This window comes from Falco naumanni, chromosome 8, assembly GCF_017639655.2.
Source record: "Falco naumanni isolate bFalNau1 chromosome 8, bFalNau1.pat, whole genome shotgun sequence".
NCBI classification, from domain to species: Eukaryota; Metazoa; Chordata; class Aves; order Falconiformes; family Falconidae; genus Falco; species Falco naumanni.
Genome location: NC_054061.1, coordinates 43463015 through 43481914, shown reverse-complemented (window position 1 = coordinate 43481914; position 18900 = coordinate 43463015). Strand labels below are relative to the sequence as shown.

General features: G+C 38.1%; 1 protein-coding gene across 1 annotated transcript in view; it reads left to right on the top strand.

Moving 5' to 3' along the window:
- The window catches only part of STK39 (serine/threonine kinase 39), a 101831-nt gene that overhangs the window by 32890 nt on the left and 50041 nt on the right, over window positions 1-18900 (top strand). Inside the window, exons 6-10 of the mRNA XM_040604995.1 lie at window positions 3117-3226; window positions 3325-3426; window positions 3616-3749; window positions 7107-7155; window positions 7262-7327. Coding sequence (XP_040460929.1) covers window positions 3117-3226; window positions 3325-3426; window positions 3616-3749; window positions 7107-7155; window positions 7262-7327 — 461 coding nt within the window. The remainder of the gene's footprint in view (window positions 1-3116; window positions 3227-3324; window positions 3427-3615; window positions 3750-7106; window positions 7156-7261; window positions 7328-18900) is intronic.

The window sequence follows — 18900 nt, the reverse complement described above, 5'->3', positions numbered from 1 at the left end:
TGGCACACACTGCTAATATATGTGAGGTATAATATTTGAAGACATAGTTTTCCGTTATAATTTCTGGGTTCTGTGGGGCTGTGGGTCACAAATGAAGCTCAGACCAGTGTTTCTTTGACAAAAGATCTTGTGCAGATACAGAAGAGCATAGATTCTTAGAGAACTGGGATAGCTCTACAGAGATCTCTGATTATGGACCTTGGAGGTTCTGCACAGACAATCTGCTCTGTCTTTGATGGGAAAGAGGAAAATACACATCTTATTGTTCTGTGTAAATTGGGTAGACTTTATTTTTAAAGTGGAAAATTCCTCTGTACAGAGCAGGAGAGTTTCAACTTACAAATATAATGTTAAATAGTTGCTGCGGTTCCTCAGCTTGAACGTTCTACTTAAAATTATTGAGATTGTAATATTTGGTGCTTTGGGCAAACGGGTTGATTAGTACTTCATCAGAGTTTCATACTTCTCAAGCTGAATTGCCTGACAAAGATCAAAATATCAAAGAAAACTAGTAAAGGAATACGTATGTGAGATGATGTAAGGAGCGTATAGCAAAGAGCAGTCATACACAGAGGTAGGTGGAAGTGTAAAAGGTGTGGGCTGTATGATGTGTTTAATCTGTACAAGAAATTACGGTTTCAATAAAACTTGTCAGGAAAAGAATGGTTGTTTTGAGGAGTCTAGGCAGGAAATCCTGCTCTTTGGTTTTGTGTGTAAGTGGCTGTGTGATCTTACCCGTTGCAACAGGGGTTCTCAAGGTGTTAACCCCTGTGGTAATCCATACCCACATAAGTGTTTGGAAAAGATATGGTTAAAAATAGGTAGAGCCTGTGCCTTATATATTCAGGCCAGATGGAGGTGGAAGATTTATCAGGGACAGTTGTTTGGTAGCCCAGGCTTTCCTCGGCCAGCCCATTCTCACAGGAGCTTGATGCTTTATTTCTCTTCGAGTCTTAACCGCAACCCTACACATGGCCTTGGCTGAACCTTAGGCTAAAGCCTACACACACTGTCAAGGTGAGCAAGTTAGGACAGAAGTGTTTTTGCAGCTTGTGCTTTCCTGCAGCAGCTGCTTTGCAGGTTCACTGAAACAGAAGCAGTGGCTTTGTTTCTGACCCTAGAGCTTGGTTGTGGCTGAGGCTTGGCTGAGACCCCCAGCCCTGGCTGAGGTGAAAAAGATGTTGGGGAATAAATGATTTGTTGGCTATGCTTATATGGGCAGCGCTGTTTCCTTTAATTTCAGAACGCTTTACTAATGCAGTTGAATCAGGACTTTAAATTAAATTTGTGTGGTGGGTGTTTTTTTTTTTTTTTTTTTATTAGCTGTGACTTTTAGTGCCTAACACTGTTGAATTGTTCAGCTCTCTCATTGTAATGCATGTGCCTTTCCTCTTTATGTAACTTCTCAATAATACTTTGTCTTCTGTGTGATAGGAAGCTTGCCACTGTAGGTCATGTCTTTTCTTAAATAACCTGTATTTGTGAAAGCTATGTCTGGGATGGGAAATTAAAGTCTTGTTTTTATTGAGTAGCTATCAAAGTGTTCTTTCTGTCTGTAAATATATAACCGTGTTTGACTAGTATCATAGTGAAATGTTCACTTGACTTTAATTAAATACTCATCACATCTTTCTCGGGTGTTGCAATATTTAATTTTAAAGCTTATGAAAGAAGAGATTTTACTTAGGTTTTGGTTTGTTCGTTTTTTTTTTTTCTTTTGAATTGTCCTCCCTCACCCATTTATATTTGTTGTTTGTTGTCCTTTTCAAAGTTAATGTTGTATTAATAAGGAAAAACTACAGTAGGGGAGTAAAGATTAACTTAGGATTTTACCTTTGTATCTTGGTTCCTGCAAGGACCTGTAAGCAATTGTCCAGTGTCTTTGGTACTGAAATGACATCAGTTTTTTTCCATAAGTCTCCTTTATTTATGCACTTATTTCTTTATTTCTGCCTATTCAGCTTTTCCTTACATGCAACAGTTCCTCTTCAGAAAACTGAATAATACCAGCATTGATTTTTAGGGCATAAAAACCTTGAGTCAGGTGTTTCTGAGGCTGTTCATGCTTTTCAGAAATATACACAAAACCTGTCTATTCTATAACTCTACACGTTTGGGGTTTTTTTTTTTGGGGGAAAAAAAGAGTGTTGTGTATTCATCAGGCAAGCTGCAGGGAAAATTAAAGAATATTGCTTGAAGCTTGCATCTTACTTGACTACATCACTGGAACACACAGAAATACAGTAGAACAGGTCCAGAATATGAGTTTGTGATGTTCAACAGTTGTTTAGTGGAAAGTGATGATAAACCTACATTTTCTGTAGTTACTGATATATTTCACACCCTCCACCCCCAAAATTAGAGGAGAATAACAAAACAATAGGAAAATAAATATTGAAGTAGGTTGGTAGTAGACTACTTGATTTCAGTATAACTGGACTGTAAACAGCACAGTCTAAAATACTCTTCATATAGCTCTAGTCAAAATGACGGTATTTCTCCATACGTTGGTAATCTGCTCTTTCTTCCATTTATTCCCTGCCTCTCCCATATAGCTGTCACCGATGTAGTAACAGGTTAGCAGAACACCAAGTTTTTTTGCTATGTTGGAATTTGGAAAAAGCTTTTCATGTCATGGTCTGCTGTTAAATATGTATTGTTGATCAGTTTGATTATCTTTGATTTGTCAAATCTCTATGAGTATTTAAATTATATATAGTATTCCCTCTTGTTCAAATCGCAGTCAAATTTAGTAGCTGTACAGAAGTAGCTCCTTATCTTTGAACAACAGCAGGTGCAAACATTTCAAACCTTGGCTGAAAGTGCACATTTGAAAACCTTAAGTGAGACACATACTGGAGTCCTTTGTAACCTTGTTCAGGAATACAGACACCAAGAGGTTAATCTTGAGGATGTCCTAGTGCAGATCTTGCCCAGATAAAGCTATACCATCTATTTTATAGCATTTCAAGAACAGTGTGTCATGAAACAAAGGTAAGGTCTGCAATGGAGTTTCTGAAAGTAGACATTTAGCAATCTACTTAATTTTTAAAGTGTGTCACTCTTGCTTTGTTATTGGTAGTTTAACAGATTTCAACTTTTTTCCTTCTTCCCAGATTTTGGTGTTAGTGCATTTTTAGCAACAGGAGGTGATGTTACTCGTAACAAAGTAAGGAAAACATTTGTTGGTACTCCATGTTGGATGGCCCCTGAAGTAATGGAGCAGGTATTCCTAATGTTGAAAAAACTCCATATATTTTCAATCTTCAATTTTTGAAACTTGAGACATCACCACCCTGTTTTTGCTTTTTGGTTCTTTTCCAGGTGCGAGGTTACGACTTCAAGGCTGATATGTGGAGTTTTGGGATAACAGCCATTGAGTTAGCAACAGGAGCAGCACCTTATCACAAATACCCTCCTATGAAAGTAACAACCACTTTGTATTACTTAATGCTGTTAGCTGTATTATTAATGATGCTAGATAGTTAGCACTACTTCATTTTCAATAGTAACTCAAGATATCTAAATATATGTATTCTGTGGAATATTTATTCTCTTTTCAACATATTTTGAATTGATTTTACTTACAGTACCTCTTTTTTGGGTTTACTGTAGGTGTTAATGCTGACACTTCAAAATGACCCTCCCACTTTAGAGACAGGTGTAGAGGACAAGGAGATGATGAAAAAGTATGGCAAATCCTTTAGAAAACTAATTTCATTATGCCTTCAAAAAGATCCTTCCAAAAGGTAGGTCATTATTGCCATGTACAGTGGAATTACTTTTTAAAATATACAGGCTACTTAAAGTTCCAGTGTTTAAACATTAATTTTAAGTGTATGATTTGAATTTTGTAAACAGTAGCCTTTGGTTTCTTGTTCTTGTAGTTCTTCTGGGGAGAAGAAATTGCCTCTGAATTGTCACTTAAGTTTTCTTCTGGGTTGTTCACCTAATTTATTTATACTTAAATACACTGTTGAATTAACTCTGATCAAGCAGAAGTCCTTGCTCTACATCTTAATTTCTCATCTGAGGCAAGATGTAAATCTTGATATTGTGCATAAGTCTAACGAGACTGTTCAGATTGATCAGACAGAACTGTTGATAACCAAGCATACCAGTCTCTTGACCTTTAAAATAAATGAAAAATAGATAAATTAATAAACTTGTTTTTCCACATTTTATGACATAAGCTTAGTATTGCCTTTAACTTGGTTATTCACAGAGAAAATCACTTATTAAGAGGTTTTTATTTTTTACTGTAATTTTTAGAGGCTCCAAGCTTGTTAGAGTTTTCTTCATGTTTATGTAGGCAATTGCATGTCGTAGTATCTTTGTGATTTGTTCTTGCTGTTTTGTGAATGGGATAGCCAAGATGGTGAAAATATTAAACATCTATTCCAAAACCATTGCTGAGGTCCTGAGTTCCCAGATTGATTATTTATCCTTTATTTGTTTTTATGCAGACCTATGTTTGTAGGTTTCTTTTGCTGAAGAGTTGTAATTAATGTTATTTTCTAAGTGTGGTTAATATATCACTTTTTGGAAGAGTTTCAGAGCTGGTATTTCTGGGGAAAAAAAGACTGCTTTGAGAGAGCAATCCCGAGTAGTGTGTGGGTCTCTTATGGTGTGGACTTCTCTTTGCTGATGTTATGCTAGCTTAAGGCCAGGATATTGTTGTAGGGAGTCAAGCTGAAAAGGTGACAGCAGCAATACTAGAGAACAAGTTTAATTAAGGAAAAAGATTGTGTGGCAACATGTTTATTCTCAAAATAACTCAAATTATTTTTTTCATTGAAGGATCATTTGTATACTGTTTTCAGATTCCCAAACCCCTTACAATTAGTGGTCTTAGTAGCAAGTCCTGTTGCCTTAGCCATGTAGTTTGGCTGCTTACAGATAAAATGAAATGTGTTCTGGATAACCAAGCTTCTTTTAATTTCCAGTGTCCAGCAATTTTCAAGGCAAGATTAAATTGGTATAAAAACATGAGAAGTAAATAATTAAAATGGTTTCCCTTCTCTCCTTGAATACATAATGCTGAGTTACCTGATCTGTAGTTATGACATCAGTGTTGAAACATTAGTGTTTAAACTAATTACGCTAATTTATTACACATATTTAAACACATGCAGTATCTTGAGCTCAGGATTACCTTGAATTGAACAATTGGACCAGCAGACAGGTGATTAGATCTGCATGCCTGTTACTCTAACCAAGGAGTGAGCATCCTTACGTTGTGGCATCATTGCTATTTTTTATGTTTCTCCTGGCCCAGGATTGAATTTCGCACAGAGATGCCTCCGTAGTCATCACTGTGGGAGAAGTGCCTGCTGTCTATGGCAAATTCTAGGACTGACATTGCACTGTTGTTATCTCAGACCATGGTGTTTTTCTTCCGGGGATCTGTGTGTGGATGTTTCTCTCTCTCCCCAGTGCCAAGGGTGCTGCTTACAGTCCTCAGCTGCAATTCATTGCTGTGGCCTGTGTGCAAAGCAGGCCCAGAAAGCACTTCCAGAGCAGTTCAGAAGTGTCTGGCCTAATTAATTGTAGAGGAATGGAGAACAGTAGTTTGGATAAAACTTTACTAAGCATCTAGCTTTTAACTGTACATATCCCTGTTATGAGATGTGATGGTACTGGATCACTGAAAGTTGTCTTAAGAGTTGATTTGAGATAGAACTTCAAAACTTTGACACAGAAACGTATTGAATGTTGGTGTGGTTTGTGTTGTGGTTTTTTTTTTTGTTTTTTTTTTTTTTTATTAAACACTGCTCTTCCTTTTTGCTCGTCCAAGGTTTATGTGTGGATTACTGCTAGAGCCTGGTCATCTCCACAGTACCACTAATAAAAACTCCTGTATTGTAAAGTTTGGTGCTTTGGAGGGGAAGAAAAATAAGTGCTCTCTGGAACTACTGTCTGTGTCTAAATTGGATGCTTTTTGTTGATATTAGGAGTTGTTTCATTATTTCTGGCAGGAGTCAACTGATAACGTATATACATACTCCTTACTACTCCTTTTTTGTTCACTCACTCTTCAGATGTGTCTTCAGACAAATAAACTAGTTGAGATTTTGGGTTTGGTTTTTTTTTTTTTTGAGACTGAAATTCTCCAATTTGAAGCTTTCCACTATCTTATCTAATTTGTGCTGTATCTAATCTCTTGCTTTGATTCAAATGGAACAGTGTAGCAGATGTTGCTTCCATTCATTTAGAAATTATGAATCTCGGAGGTTTTTGGCTTCCTAAATTTAGGCATGTCAAAATTAGTCTTGAATAGTGATACGGGCTCTTAATGGAAAGGGTGGAAGGAACCTGGAGGATTTTACTTCATTCCAAGAGATGCTTCCCGTTCTTTCCAGAGTCTGCTTCAGCACCAGAGTCTGGCTTGACTAGATAAGTTGCTTTTAGATCTCTGAAGCTAGGGCAAACAAGTCCTGCTGTTGGAATTGCTTCGGTAGCTTTGATATTGTGATTATCTGTTGAAAAAGTCAACAATATAAACTTGGTGACGATGGGAAGAAAGAGGCTTGAGCAGAACCGCAAGTAAAAGCAAAATGTCTAGGCTTTGACCTTAAAACTGTTGCTTTGATTTTTATCTGTCCATTTCGTTGGAAGGTGCTCCTGGTAACTCTCTTTTTGGTTTATGCATGATGTTTATAGTGTCAGTATAGTTTCCTGTGAATACCTGCTGACATCAATGAAGTAAAAGAATGCCAGTAGCAGGTATTGATGCTACTGTTTGGAAAATGTAATTATTCTGTATTGCTGTGGAGCAAAGCTCAGTTGCATTCATAGAGTGAGTTTGTTTGTTTTAAGGGTAAAATGCATTTATGTTGAAAGAAAAAAGGGGGAAAATTGGCAGCTTAGAGACTAGGGTTTTTTTTTCTCTTTTTCTTTTTTGTATTTTTGCTGTAGAAAGGCGTAATTTTTTCATGTGTGGTGAGTATGTGTGAATTTATTCAGTAGCTGTTACCATCCATTCCCCATTCATACAGTACTAAGTATTCAAAAGTATTAGAGACGTACTATTTAACTAACGTCTTGTACTGTATTCACTGAGAGGGGTCTTTGTTTTCTGTTCTAATTTATTATTGATCTTTCAGGCCCACAGCAGCAGAACTTTTAAAATGCAAATTTTTCCAGAAAGCCAAGGTAAAACGTTTAACCCTACGAGTAAATTTTGCTCTGCCTTAAAATCTACATGAATTTTTTTCTTTCCTTGTATTGATTTTTAACTTGTCAAATGTTGGTTTTGCAGAATAGAGAATACCTGATTGAAAAGCTTCTCACTAGAACACCTAATATAGCACAAAGAGCAAAAAAGGTGAGTGTGTTCACATCTTTTTCTTGACTGGTATGCAAGACAAAGCAGGGACTGTTCAGTTGCCTTAAGTTTTAGTTAACTGACTGAGCCATTCTCTTACCCAGTCCTTCAAAGATTGTGACCGTTGAATGAATGGTTTCTGCAGTCTAGCTTTCTCCAGGAAGCTTGAGGCATTTTGACTTCCTATCTGGCCTTGCCAAAGTGAAAAATGTTATTTGTCATCATACATAATACAGTTTTTTCCCACTCCCTTTTAGAAAGCTACAGGTGAAATGGTTGTGCAAATAACAAGTGATGTGCAAGCATATAGGTTGGTAAACTGCAGGATTCATTTCTTCACTGATCACCTAGAGAAAGGGTGAAGATACTGTAAATGGTATTTATTGAGGACTACCTGGTTCTTTGGATTAATTGAAATGTGGTGCCCAAATGTATGGAAGTTGCATCCAAACTCTGCAAGAGTGCTGCAGAGCAGTGAAGCCTTATCCCACAGGTGATGGAGTTAAACCCACATCTGTGGTATATGCTGGTATTTCTGTGGTGCCTTTGGCACTTGTATGTATGAGCTTACCAGGTGATGTGCGGCAGAGCTAAACCCCCTAATTTTTAACAGGCTTAACAGGTAAGTACTAATTTTTAACAGGCTTAACAGTAAGTATTTTAAAACAAGTATGAAGCAAACTACTGTTCATAAGAGCTATTACACAAGAATGAATGTAGACTCCTGCTTGTTGTGTGTGAGAAATTGTGGAAGTCCCTTTCTGTGGTGACCACGTCTCTTTGGTATGAGGAACCTGCTCGGAGCTTGCTGAGCCTCTGCAGGTGACAGGGTACTGTGCTGAATCCAGCTGTCTAAAAGCAGGCTTTCTGGGAGAGCACTTGGGGGAGGGCACTTCAGAAAGGAACTGTTTGAACCGTTGTTGGCAAATCAGTTAGGCTGCAGTTATCTGCACTGGCACTTGTAAGGTTTTCTGTTGTCTTGGTGAATATTGGTTTGGCATAATTCTACAACAATGAAACGTTCCTGAAGCCGGTGGCTCATACTTGGAAGAGACTGTCAGCGAGATCTGAATGCTATAAGTCCATTCTGATCTTCTTTTGGATGGAAGTAATTTGGGAAATCGGTGGCAATGGTGAGACTTCTTGAGAGGCTGCCGTAGGAAGCTGGAATGAGAGGCAGTGTAAAGGGGCAGCGTGCTGAGCATGTTAGCGGCGGCAGTGTGCGGAGGGTGGGCGTAGTTCAGCTGTTTGGCCATGTGGTGGCAGCAATCCCCGCAAAAAATTACTGAACTGGGGGGGAAAAATCATAGTCGGGTTTTTTCATTTTACATCTTGGGCCATACAGGAGTAATTTAGACATGTTCTAGTACCAGTTAGGATTCTGATAGAGCATGTATGTGCTTTGTGAGATTTGTCTCCCATCTGTGTCCTCAGGTCTGCTTTATAGACTGCATGTTAACTCATACATACACGTATATATACTTACTGCTTTAAATAACTTAGCATCTGGACTAGCAAATTGAATGCAGGGTAGCCTCCCATACACCACCAGAAATAGTCTTCTGAATGACTTTTTGGACAATTCTTTCTAATTTGGAAGAGATGTGATTCCTAAGAAATTAAAGCTGTATGCTGCTAGAGATAAATTAATAGGTCTTTTAATTACCATATAAGTGGAAAATATATTTAGGTTTTAGCTAGAAAAAATACTAAATTATTTACATTTTAAAAGTACACAATATTAAAATTCATCAGGGGTTTAAAATTTAATTGTTACAACTGCATGTAGCCACTGTTTTAAGATACCATAAAATATAAATGTATTTTAATATTAAAACTGTGGGGTTTTATTTTAAAAAGCTTGTGCAAGTACAGTTTGGTTGCTCAAACATTAAGATGTAAAGCATCTAAGAGCTTACTTTTGAAAGAAGTAACCCCTGTAATGGAAAAAAAATGTCACTAGGGCAAGAGGTGGGAAGGAGCTGGTGTCATCACTGCTTAAATTATCTTCTGTAGCACTTGATGTGAAATGCCTATAGCTAATGATCTGTAGCACCACTGCTAGCTCAGATGTCAGATCTGCCCTGCAGTAATTTAATTTTTCTTGCATTTGCCACACGTATAATTATTTTGCTTTGTTGCCCAGAACTCCAGCCTCAGTTTAGTTTTAACTTCAAATTCTTTTCTCTTGACATAGCGTTCTCATGTTTTGCAGCCTTTACAGCTTATACTTGGCAACTGATCTCTTTAAATATGAGTTCAGGTCTGTTTGTGAAATCCTGAAAGCAGTCATACTTGTTCTTCTATGTGTGAAGAAAACATTTGATGCTGTGAAGAGGTGTCCTGATTTAAAACCTGATGTGATGATTAAACAACACGTACATTGTGTGTTTAAAATACCACTTAACATCAGAGTTTTAAACTTCATCTTTGTGCATGAATTCCCACTGTCTCAGTGTTTCTTTATTTGCTTTTAATTCTGCTGATTTTGAAATGATGCCCTTCTTCCTGGCCTATCCTAATAATTAAGCATAACACTGACTTGACTTGCCCAGGAGGAGCATGGGCTCGCCTCATGCAGTGCTGAACCTGCTCAAGTACGTACTGGTACTGATACGCAGAAATGAGTGTTACACCATGAAACTTCTTACTGGCAATTCTGGGTTTCGTTAATGTGAATACTCACTTGTGAGAGTGGTGCTGGCGTCACGGAGAACTGGAGAAAAGGCTGTGGTGAATGGTCCAGCTCAGTGTGGTATGGTAAGTGGGCACGTGCTCTGAGGCCACACATTTGTCATTGACAGAAATGTTGGAGCCTCTGCCTTTGGTAGGTGGTGTGATGGTAGAGCAGCCTGCCCTGTCCTGCTTGGATCAGAGCCGTGTACACTCCTGTTATAAAACAACTTAAAAAGAGTTTAGATACACTATTTATTAACATGTGTTGGAGTAGTTTTAATTTTGAACTGAATGCTAAGTCGCTTGCTGTATTGGAATAGAGGAAATTTGAAACAGCTTCCAGAATTCCACAGTCAGTTTTAAAATCTTGTCACACTAAAAAATTAATTACAGCTACAAGTACTCTGTATGCCCAAAGGCCCTGGGTCAGTTTTGTGGTTTTATAATCATGTTTCTTTAATTTTGAAAATCCCTTGCATGACTGCTGCTTTTACAAAGTGAACAGGGAAAAAAACATGTATCTGCATTTCATTTTATTGCTGTCTGAAGTGCTGCTAGTAAAAAAAAATAAATTAAAAGCTGAGTAACAGTTGAGCTTGAATTCTCTTTTTGGGGAGGTGCTATTGCTCTGCATTGTTAATAGAAGATCTTTAGAGCTCAGAGTTCTAAGTTACTGGGAAAAACCTGCAGGAGCATGAAGAGATGATTAGTGTGAGTGGTACCAGTTTTGATTAAAACTTCAGTAGACATAACTGTACTGATGGATTGGACTTCTCACTCTGCAGTACAGCTAATTTAGGAAAATGATCATGTTACCTTACAGAAGAAACTAAAAATTCTCTGCATTTAATGAGGAAAATGTTATTGGATCCCAGATTTCTTGGGACAGCTCTAAAAGCATGATTGCACCTCAGCAAGACGTACATACACAACATTTCCTTCTTTCAGTAATGGATTTAATCTAGTAGATACACCTCACCAATGATGGGTGTTTGTGCAGCTGGACCACAGACCTTTTGAAAAGTAAAGCAACATTAGTTTGAGCTCAGATTATTAAGTAAAATGTATATTAATTGCTATGATTCTTTCCACTTTAAGAAATGCTTATTTAATTAGTGCTGATACATAAAGAGAAGGGACATGTGCTATATTGGAACACTTTTTCTGCAAAACAGCAGCTGAATTGTAAGTATGTATTTGGCAAGGCTTTAGCTGTGGGAGGCCCCTCCATGGCAGAAGAGTAATTGTTCAGTTTACCCAGAACACTGTTACAAATGAAAAACATAGTGCAACTGTTTTTACATTGTTGCATATTGCTACAAAAAATAGAGGAGAAATTGGCATTCAGACAATGTTGGCTTGTTTTGGTTAATTTTCAAGAAGTTGAAACCTTATTTTCAAGAAGTTGTCAGCATTTCTGCCAGCATGCAGTTGTGCCATAATGTATGAGGAACTTCATACAGTGTATGGGTTTGTCCATCCGTTCTTTCACAGGGTGCTTTTACCTTCTGTATAGAGTTGGTGAGGTTGGATTTTGTGCCCTCTCAAATGGAGCTAATCTAGTATAGAACAGACTAGCTTTAAAACAAACTAGGGAGTAGCTGGCTCAGTTGAATGTCTTTTGTACTTCAGATGGACATAAGCATCACTGCAATGACTTATATTACTTATTATGGCAGGATTTAGAAGCTCACACATGAGTCATCTTAATCATTAAAAAGTAACCCTCTTGCGTATTGGTTAGTGTTTTCCAGTTCATGGGCTATCATGGTTCAACTTCAGAATTCATTCCTGCGATGAGTAAGCGTCCCTGTCTCTTGTGTAAGAGCATTGATCTGCTCATTAGCTAATGTGTTCGTGACCTGTTGACTTGTTCAAAAACGTCTAGAATGTGGGCTAACGTAAGGCTGGTGCTTCATGAGAACTTTTCTCATTAGACCAGTAGCCTTAAGTGTTTGGTATTTCTCTAAGCTGTTGAAACTTTCAGTACTGGAGGAGGGTTTCATTACTGTGAAGTGCAAGTGTAGTGTATTCTTAAAGGTGCTGTTGATGGACTCCTGGTTAAAGATTCAAGCCAGGAAAAAGGAAGTCCATGCATGCATGATGCTGGTGGTAGATTCTTTGATCAGGAGGTACAACTTCTAACTAAGCAGAAGATAATCCTATTTTATTGTTCTGTTTATCAATGATTTGGTTCTCTATTACTGAGAATGTGTGGGAAGGTGCTGTTTTTACCTGTTTGCCTTCTGAGAAATGAAGCCGCAGACACTTTACTCACATGACATCCGCAATCAGGTAGCCTCTTTCGGATTTGAAATGGTTCCCTTTGTTGAAAATGACTCAATGGAATTAGTTATTAAATCTGTTCCCAGCCTATAGACCAGATCAGTATTTTGTCAATGTAGGCAGCCACAGCTGGCTTGTTAGGGTCACCTTAGTGTCATGGGGTTTCCCACTGTGCTTTCTTGAGCAAGGTGGTCGCAGAAGCCTTTCTGCTTGTCTTTGCTCATAAAGGCAACATTCAAATGCGGAAGTGTGTGTTACTTGTGATTTTGTGCATTTTTGGGAAGTCTGTCAGGAAGGTCATGCAGGGAGATGAATTACAAAGAGGATTCTGTAAATGCAAGATGGCTCAGAAGCAGCGTTGCCATCTGCTATCATTTGCTGAAAGACTAATGGAATAGCTGTGTGAGAATTCTTGCTTTTGTATGGAAAAGTTAAATCTTTAGCCTTCCTAGTTCTAAAAAGAGTAAATTGAAGAGGAGGGGTGGGGGGTGGAAAAGGAGCCCTAGCCCAACGCTCTGAAGAATGTGAAAAGTAAATAAGTTTTCCTGGTTAGACCTTTTAAAGCTTTTAGAAACACAATAAAAAAAAAATTACATGCCGTTGTTTTGACACTCCTCCCCCCTGGTGCTTGATACAGGTGATATTCTTGAAGTTCCTGGGGAGAACTGCAAGGGAAGTACAGGGGAAGCGGGACATCCTTGAGGCTGTGCTACCCAGTGGTTATGGGGGCGTTAATTTAGCTGAAACGTGCTCTTGGCTCAAAACGTTAAAATTATGGCTGGAGCTGCAAGCTTCAAGGTTTTAATCAGAACAGGCAGTTTAAGGCTAGCAGAGCAGAAAGATGGACTGGAATAGTAACAGTTCATATGCAGAGTCCAGTTTCTGTTTAGCATTGAAAAGCAGCTTCGTAAGAAGATCATTCAAACTGTGCATCTGCAGGTAAATGTGAAGTTACATGGTGTATGAAGTGAGAGGGCATAAACGTCAACTGGATGACAAAGATGTGTGCATCCCAGTTGTGCTGTGTGGGATGCATAGTCAGCAGAGGGCAGCCGCATCTAACGCACCATGCGGTGAGCAAGGCTCAAGCCTTCCTGAACTGGAAAGTGAGGCCGGTTTGGAGAGCTTTGCTCAGTTAGGAGGGGCTCTAGGTCTGTGATTTTAAATGCTGTAGACTGGTTGAATGCATGCTGCTTCTTGATACCCAACTAAAATGTAAACACTGGAGTTTTATAAAAATGGATTTTATAAAAATCACAGCCAAATTTTTGTTATTTTCATATTCATTTGTAACTTTTTGGAGAGCTACGTTCATATGTTCATTTTGATTGCCTAAGGTTTTTTAAAAAAGTCTTCAGTAAGTTTATGTCTTTTTAAAATCTGGGTGGAGTGCAGAAACGTATATTACACTAATTTCTCTCATGTGCATAAGTAAATGGAAACCTTGTAGAAGATGGAAAAGGGAAGAAATGAGAATTTCACCTTGAGATAGTATTTTCAGTCCTTTGAGCTTGAAAGTATGTGAAAATCATAGTAAATTCTTTGCATTATACAGTAGTAGACTATTTTCCTAAATATTCTTTAACATGACTGTATTGCTGGCAGTGAAACCCCCCTTTATAATGAGTTGTCTAAATAATGATAGCTCTGCACGGGGCTGTATTTGGCTTTCTTTTTGCCTCTGGTCATTTTACATGAGTAAACAGCTTGGATGACAAAAGAGGATAAGTGAAACTGAAAGATGCTGATTATAAAAGGAGGATCCAGTGATCCCTGTAAGATGTAAGAGAAAGGCTTTTAGTAGTGATTCACCATCTTCATGCCCATTCATCTGAGCAGCCAGGAAAGATAACCAGAACCTCTGAAGATCTGGATCTTTATCTTTTCTTCATCTTTCAGAGTATCAAATTACTTTGGCAACTTGATGTATTTTTGATTGGATTCCTTTGATTGCTTCTTGGCCTTAGCACCTTAATTTCATTGCTGGGGGAGGAGGAGGAAGGCAGACAGAGAAAAGAAAGAGGATATAAAAGGGCTTCTCTCTGCATGTATGAATTAGCCATCAGGTCATGCCTGATAGATAGCCCATTTGGGATTCCTTGGTTTTGAGGTGAAGTGTTACTCTTGAGAAACAACGCAACTCCTCTGCACAATTAATTGAAAACATCTTTCTCAGCACAGGTACACATTCATGCCTGAAAGGACTATTGTTAAAATGTGAGTTAAAGAATTATTTGCAGTTAACAACACTCGGTAATGAAATTTTGTAGTGGAACTCATAAATGGAGAAATAATGTCTGAAAGCCAAATATCATACTGAATGACTAAAATAGCACATTTGCTGTGTTACTGGGATTTCTCCCAAACACTGCAATTTCTCAAAACAAAATTAGGTTAAAATTTTGGACTCAGGCTGGAGCAGAGATAATAAGTATGTTGCAGTCTTTACGTAAAACCTCATGGTTTTGGAAGGTAGTATTAGGAGTGCAGGGAATTACCTGCACTAGTTAACAAGAGTTTAGGTGACAAAAGAGTGTCTGTAGTTAGAGTCACTACATTTTGCTGTCTCTAAGCATTATGCCAGCAAGAGAAGAGTCAGTGAAAGAGGGAGAGGAGGGCAGCTTTGGACAGGGAATCCCCCAGAGCGGGTGGGGAGTTGGTACACTGAACATCTGTAACCATTTTTCAGCATTTCCTCTGGAGATGTAGGAATGTGCTCTCTCCTCCCTTCTCTATTCAGCTTTTCATGGCTTCATTTTCCTTTCACTGATCACTCCACTGTATTCCATTTCTAAATTGTGAGCGTAGGTAAGATTTCATGGCAGTCTTCTCAATAGATGGCCCTGCCCTCAGGTGTCACACTTGGCATCATCTGAGCATGATCATGTTTGTGTTTAGCTATAAAAACAAGCCAGCATCATAAATATTTAAAGTAGATGGTCTTTTGGCTTTTTCTTTTTTGTCAGATGTTTGTTCTTTGTTGACTTTTGCTGTATTACCCCTTAGAAAATTGTGCTGTAGAGAGAGCTGAAGTCCTATTCAGAGCAGTTCTCCACATGAAATTTGTTACCCATTATGCAGTTCTCTTTCATGAAAGAAAATGTAAATATCTTATATTTCTTGACTTTAAGTTTCAGAGTAATTGTTTCCATTAGTGAGTAGAAGTAGTAATTTACACGAAAATGGTGAAGATTCCTGTATTTCCAATTCTTACATGATATAGGTGCCTTTTCAGTTTTTGTAAGACTTCATGCTGCATTAAGGAAGAAACAAATATTTGTAGGTTTGCATCAGTGACTCAAATTTTCCATATTGCCTAATCTATTGAAGGTAATTATAAACGTTCCGTACACTTCAGTGCAAACAAAGCTGCTTTGGAAGGGTGTGCTGGGTAGCTGTGAACATATATTTTAATTCCAACAGAAGTACAGTTTAATTTTTTTAAGAATATGATTGTGCGATCAAAATGTGATCTATGAAAGCTTGACCCCAAAGTAAATGAAATACTTTTGGCCATTATTCTAATGCAAAATTTTTAAATGGAATAACAGTTTCTCTCAATGTTGCCATGTTTTGAAGACACCAGTTGCGTTTGACTTGGAATTGAATAATTCAGTTGGAATTTACTTGGAATTGAAGGATTTGATGTTGCTGTATTTTTCTAGTCAGATAACAGATATATATGCAAGAATATTCTCTGATCTTGCTTGTACTGGCTCAGGACTTACCACTTGAGATGCTGATGACACCTCGTCTCCTCCCAGAGTAAGGTCACCTTGGAATACTGAAATTCAGACTGTTCAGACTGCGACTTTAGGGCATGGGAGATGTGTATACCAGGTAACGTGTTAGCTTCCTAGCAGCTTCCTTGTGTTTTTTGGTCAAAAAGTTCTGTTCCTTCACATAGGAAATATGCATATCAGAAATGTCTAAAGACATTTTTCAGGAACTGCAAAGCCTTAAATCATCTGTGTCCTTTCAGTCAGCAATTTGGACAAAACATAAGCATGTTGTCCAGTGTAGAGAACCAACAGCAATTAGTTTGAAGTGGAGTATGAATGATAACTTTTGCTGATTTTCATTTAGGTTTGCAGAATTTTTGTGGCTTGCATCAGAATACAAATGAGACTTTGCATTATAACGAACTTGGGGGAATTTAAGAAGAGCCAGCAGTGAAAGTATTAGGATGTTCACATAACCCATGAGACTGGGTTGGATGGGGACAAGCCTTCTCTTGAGGAAGTGCCTCAACTCTCGAGCAAAGGATGATAGATACATGTGGGAATTCGTGCTCTGTGTTGGACCTCAGATTTTTTTATTTTTTTTTCCCCAAAATGATTACAGTATAGGTATTCTTATGCAAAAATGCTGATGTTCTTTTGTATGAATATATACTATAGAAAGTGACACCTCCATGGTCTGCCTTTTACCTCAATGCTAAGCTGTGATTAGATGTGTAACTGTTTTAAGCAAAAAAGGCTTGTGCCATGATTGGATAGATGTGATGATATTTTGATTTCCTTCATTGCATTGGAATGCAAATAAATGCATAGGGGTGGGAATTGAAATTTGCTTCTGTATCTTAGGAAACATTCAAGGAAAGGTTTACAGGATGGCTAAAGGTAAAAATTATAAAATCAGATTGCTCTACTTAAGATGTGTATAGAAGGAGCTAGTCTGGATTTTATTGGGGAGAAGAATACACAGACGTAAAATGTGCTAAAACCAAAACTGTTCAACGATGTCCTATTTTTCATCATCTTTCTTCCTATAAAATAACTGGCATGGTAACTGGTATTGTAAATACTTCTTATGAAGCTGCATAAGAAATTAAGCTCTTGAGACTTCCAATTTAAAAAAAAAAAAAAAAAAGGGCTGGGGGTGGAAATGCAAAAAACCTCACCTTATCAATTACCAAGTGATATTGGCGCTTTAAAAGGTAATTTAGCCTATCTGTTCTATAAGAACTTCTGGGATCTGTGTAATGGGGGTGTCCTGTCTCCTATAAAAACCGTTACCATAGCCTTAGGGAAAGGTGAAGATATACAGTATCTGTTGACTGGTTGTTCTCTTTTCTGCCTGAAGGTCAAATCTGGGCTTTTACTAGGACAGACTGCAGAAAATGAAAAAGATGAGGTGTTTAAATAACCACCTTGTCATTGCTGCTCTCTGGGGCACGTGGGATTGTGTATATCTTGAATACTGTACTAGCAGATGTAGCTGAAGGGCATTGGTGGTAAAATAAAAGACAATTTTATTTCCAGAAAAAGCTGAGCTAGTTGATTTGTTGGACTGCAGTATATCCAGAAGGATGTGTGTTTACAAAAAAAAAAAAGATACGGGTTGCCTTCTGTAGATATGCAAGTGCAAAAATGGGAGACCAGCACCGATTGTTCTCTATTTAGAAATTAACAGGGAGCAGTGTCAGGGTTCCACAAAAGCCTTTGCACATATGTTTTACATGGGTGGGGTCTACACATTTCCCTTTCTTCAGGAATTCAAGAACCAATTACATTTGAGCTCTAAGTTACCTATATATGGAGGGTGGCAAGGCACCTTCCACATTACTGAGATGTTTAATGCTTACTAATGCCATCAATTTTGTTTACACAAATGTATCTTATTTACCATACTTTCAGGTCACCATAATCTTTTGTAGAGCAGACTTAAAAATGTTGTTTTAAGTCTGCTCAGGACTCCATCCCAAATATTTAGCTGCCAGAGACTTTAACAGGAATAGCTTAAATAATTGAGATAGTGTGGAAATCAAGATTACTAGTTCACTCCTCTTTCTGTAGAATGAAGAAAAAGACAATAGATATACGTCATGGTTTAACCCCAAGTGGCAACTAAGTACCACTCAGCCACTTGCTCACTTATTTCCCTGCCCCACTCCTGGGATGGGGAGGAGAATTGGGGGAAAAGAGGTAAAACTCGAGGTTTGAAATAAGAACAATTTAATAATTGAAATAGAGTAATAACGATAGTATTGATGATGATAATGAAAAGGAGAGCAAATGGGAGAGAATAAAATCCAAAAGGAAGGGAAAACCCAAGTGATGCACAATACAATTGCTCATCACCCGCTGACCGATGCCCAGCCAGTCCCTGAGCAGCGATTGGCCCCTCCTGGCTGGCTCCCCCCAGTTTATATACTGAGCATGACATTCCATGGTATGGAATATCCCTTTGCTAGTTGGGGTCAGCCGTCCTGGCTTTGTCTCCTCCCAATTTCTTGTACCCCTCCAGCCCTCTTGCTGGCAGGGCCTGAGAAATGGAAAAGCCCTTGTCTTGGTATGAACATTACCCAGCAACAGCCTAAACCGTCAGTGTTGTCAACGTTATTCTCATACTAAATCCGAAACACAGCATTGTACCATCTACTGAGGAATAAAATAAGTAATTCCTATCCCAGCCAAAATCAGGACAATGCAGAATATTACTCTTAATGAAAGAATTGACTTTTAGTGTGGTCTAGATCATATGCTGTACCATGTATGCATTGCAGTAATGTTTTATATGTGTGTGCATTGGTATCCCACAGTGTGTCCTTTTTATACTTTTTTTTAATGAGACACTGAAATGAAGTAATAAATCTGTAAGTCGGCCAG